At 39.7% G+C, this 4,317-nt stretch overlaps 1 protein-coding gene across 1 annotated transcript; it reads left to right on the top strand.

Annotated features, from left to right (window-relative positions):
• The first annotated feature begins 3,121 nt into the window (after nt 1-3,121).
• LOC100751570 (olfactory receptor 2T6) lies at nt 3,122-4,072 on the top strand. The gene has a single exon (XM_027389326.1). The coding sequence runs from the start codon at nt 3,122-3,124 to the stop codon at nt 4,070-4,072; it is 951 nt and encodes a 316-aa protein (XP_027245127.1).
• The last annotated feature ends 245 nt before the right edge of the window (nt 4,073-4,317 follow it).

The following is a 4,317-nucleotide window of genomic DNA, read 5'->3' as shown; positions in this document are numbered from 1 at the left end:
CACTGAGGAAGCAGAGGGAGGTGGATGTCTGTGAGTTCAAGACCAGCCTTATGTACATAGTGAGTTCCAGGACAGCCAGGGTTACACAGTGAGACCCTGTCTTGAAGAAGAAGAAGAAGAAGAAGAAGAAGAAGAAGAAGAAGGAGGAGGAGGAGGAGGAGGAGGAGGAGGAGGAGGAGGAGGAGGAACAGGAACAGGAACAGGAACAGGAACAGGAACAGGAACAGGAACAGGAACAGGAACAGGAACAGGAACAGGAACAGGAACAGGAACAGGAACAAGAACAAGAACAAGAACAAGAACAAGAACAAGAACAAGAACAAGAACAAGAACAAGAACAAGAACAAGAACAAGAACAAGAACAAGAACAAGAACAAGAACAAGAACAAGAACAAAAGCAACCACTACAGGCAACTGAGGAAAACTAGGAGTTGGTGGAGGGTGATCTACTCCAGGGAAGAGCACACTAAATAGTTGTTCAGTGCCAAATGGCCAGGTCTGAAAACATACAAATAACATTATATGGACTGAGCATATTATTCTTAGAAATGTATATGTGTGCTGGGTGGTGGTGGCACACATCTTTAATCCCAGCACTTGGGAGGCAGAGGCACATGAATCTCTGTGAGTTCAAGGCCAGCATGGTCTGCAGAATGAGTTCCAGGACAACAAGGGCTACATTGAGAAACCCTCTCTCAAAAAATAACAAAAATAAAGAAATATGTATGTGTATAGATACATGTTTATATACATATATCCAGAGGGATGTACAGGAGGGTTTGAGAAGAGGAAAGGGAAGGTGGAATGTTGTTACTATATTATAATCTCAAAAACTTTTTAAAGAAATATTTTTAACACCCACAATTTTGATTGGTTTATTGGAGCTTTTAAAATATTTTAAAAATTTATTTCCATTTTTAGTACAAAAACTTAGGTTTCATTGTGGCATTTTTCACTTGATTTTTTAAAATTATTTCCTTATCAAGTTTCTCATAACATTGTAGATATTAGGTAAGTATTTCTCAAAGATTTTTCTCTACTTTATAGATGGTTTCTTCACTGTTGATTGTTTCTTTTGTCCTCTGGGAGATTATTTATTTAGTTATTTATTTATTTAGTTATTTGGCAGGACTAGAGACAGAGCCAGAGGTCTTGTACATATCAGGCAAAATGTACTGTTGAAGTATAATCCTACCATGGAGGTTTTTAATTTTATGTAATTCAATTTGTATATTTTTGCTCTTGTTGCCTGTGTTTCTGTCATACCAAATTTGTGTCAGCCTACAGAATGCCTTAAAAGGATTCTCTTCCTTACCTTCTGTGAGTGTTTCATCCATGGTGGAGATGCTCACCCTATCAGTGCTTTCATGATGTCATGGGCTACAAGATCCTTCAGACTTTTTGTTCCATCACCATTTCTAGAATTTATGACTGCCTCAACAAACCAAGAAACTTCTGAGAGCAAAAGTATATCAGAAGTTAAGGAGATTAGGGACAAAGATCAAAAGGCACAGCCTGGATTCCTGCATTCTAACCTAGGTGTGTGTTTTCCTCTTGCAAACCTTTAAGGTTAATGGAAGGTTAAATTAATAATAATAATAATAATAATAATAATAATAATAATAATAATAATGAGAAGAGGAAGAAGAAGAGGAGGACAAGAATAAGGAGGAGGAGGAAGAGGAAGAAGAAGGAGGAGGAGGAAGAGGAGGAGGAGGAGGAGGAGGAGGAGGAGGAAGAAGAAGACATGTTGTGACGAGAGAATTTCCTAAAATATCAAGATAAAAATGTTAAATGTTATATAATTTCTTAAAATTGAAGTGCAGTTCATTCCACTGGTAATACCTACAAAAAAAATTAATTTGAGCCCCTTACTCTGGCCCACTTATTTGAGAAACAGACTGTCCATCCCTCACTATCTCTTTTTGTGTTGTTTGTTTGTTTAACGCAGTGCTGAAGATGGTAGTCAGGGCTTCACATACACTAAACAAGTGCTCTACCACTGAGCTCAGCCCTCAGCTGCTCCCTCACAGTCACTTCTCTTCCTGAGTTGGCTTTTGTTTTCTCCCTAGTGTGAATTCTGTTGTGCTTTACAATACATTTTTGTCTTCTATTTTATAATAAAAGTCCACACTCAAATTCTACCAATGGTCATTTTATGTCTATTCTCCTTTGCTATCTGTGATAATGCTTTTCCCAGTAGCTCTTCCTAGCACTATCCAAATGTATTTCCCCTCCTCTATTCCTTCTTTCAGTGTTTCTCTTCCAAGAAGACATCAAAAGAATGAAACTCCCTGTTATCTACTACACTATCACCAAAATTTCTGCACAGGTGTCACTTTATAGATAGGATATGGCAGTAAATTAATGAGAAATTGACTAACTGTCATGGTCAACTATGAATGATATTCTTACCCTATTTGTTACAGTTTATTAGTTTTCAGCAGAGCCCACAGCTTCATGCTTATTTCTAGCGGAACTGGTAAGTTTTAATATATCTTTTAAAAGTATTACTGCATTTATTTATTTAGCATGTGTGGTGGAGTTATCATGGCGGGTATGTGGGCATCTGAAGAAAGCTGGCAGGCATCAGCACTCTCCTTCCTCCTTGAGTCCTGGGGTTCAAACTCAGGTGGTCATGCCTGATGATGAGCCCCCTTCATCTGCTGAGCCATCTTTATTTCCAACCTGGGATTGACAAATTTTAAAACTGTGAAGAAAATTCACCATCTGAACAAATGTTCTGATTATTGGGTTGTATACATGGATTTAAAATATAAGTTGTTTTGCTGTTGAATACAATCAGGCTGTGCTCCAAGAAAAGAAGCCTCTCTGAGACCCAGATACTATGCAATGATAATTAAACTTTATTGCATCAACCAATGTTATCAAATGTCCACTCAGTTTTGTGCCATGGGAAACAGACTTTTGGGGGTTTACTCTTCAACAAGAAGAAATGGACAAAAGAGAAGCTGCGATTGTCTTCCCAGAAAGCACTTGACATTGGACAATTGTATCTCACTTAAGGATCTCATTCATAGATTTGCAATGATTCCTCTTACCTTCATAATTTCAATAACTCCTACTTCTCTCTTTATGCTTCCAGCTCAGGTATAGACATATGGATGGAAACAAAACTTTTCTCAGTGACTTCACCTTCGTGGGGCTCTTTACTCACAACAAGGCCTCGGGATTCCTTTTCAGTGTTATTTGTGCCACGTTCTTCATGGCCATAGTGGCTAATGGGGTTATGATCTTTCTCATTCACGTAGATCTTCACCTCCACACCCCTATGTATTTCCTCCTCAGTCACCTCTCCTTCATTGACATGATGTACATCTCCACTATTGTGCCTAAGATACTGATCGATTACATTACGGGCAAAGGGACCATCTCCTTTGTTGCCTGTACAGCCCAGTACTTTCTTTACATGGGCTTTGTAGGGGCTGAGTTCTTCCTGCTGGGACTTATGGCCTATGATCGCTACGTGGCCATCTGCAATCCACTCCGTTATCCTGTCCTCATGAGTCGGAGAGTGTGCTGGTTTATTTTGGCCAGCTCTTGGTTCGGTGGTGCCCTGGACAGTTTTCTCCTCACCCCCATCACCATGAGTCTCCCATTCTGTGCATCCCACAAGATCAACCACTTTTTCTGCGAGGCTCCCACGATGCTGAGGCTGGCCTGTGGTGACAAAGACATATATGAAATGGTGATGTACATCTGCTGTGTTGTGATGCTGTTGGTCCCCTTCTCTGTGGTGATCACATCCTATGCACAGATACTTCTCACAGTACATCAGATAAAGTCAGAAGAAGGGAGGAAGAAGGCTTTTGCCACTTGCTCATCGCATGTGATTGTGGTGACATTATTTTATGGGGCTGCTTTGTACACTTATATGCTTCCCCAATCCTATCACACCCCACTCAAAGACAAAATCTTCTCAGCCTTTTACACTATCCTCACTCCCTTACTAAATCCTGTTATTTATAGTCTGAGGAACAGAGATGTGATAGGGGCTTTGAAGAGAGTCATAGCAAGACATAGAGGAATCTGCAGTGTGGAAAGGAAATAATTACAAGAAGCTAAAATGCCAGTGCCTGTCTAGGATGAATCATGGATAATGTGGATAAGCTACCACAATTTCAAAAGCCAGTTCCATGAAATGATGCATCAGCAGTGTTACAACAAAGATAAGAAGCTGTGACAACGCATAAATGATGCTAACTTCCCATCAGTATCACTTATTTTCTCCTCCTGTGTTTCCACGGACTTTAATTCACTCTTGGGAATTTTCTTATTGCAGTTTATGTGCAAGGA

Source organism: Cricetulus griseus (assembly GCF_003668045.3).
Source record: "Cricetulus griseus strain 17A/GY chromosome 1 unlocalized genomic scaffold, alternate assembly CriGri-PICRH-1.0 chr1_1, whole genome shotgun sequence".
In the NCBI taxonomy this organism is placed as follows: Eukaryota; Metazoa; Chordata; class Mammalia; order Rodentia; family Cricetidae; genus Cricetulus; species Cricetulus griseus.
This window is presented reverse-complemented; position numbering and strand designations above follow the sequence as displayed.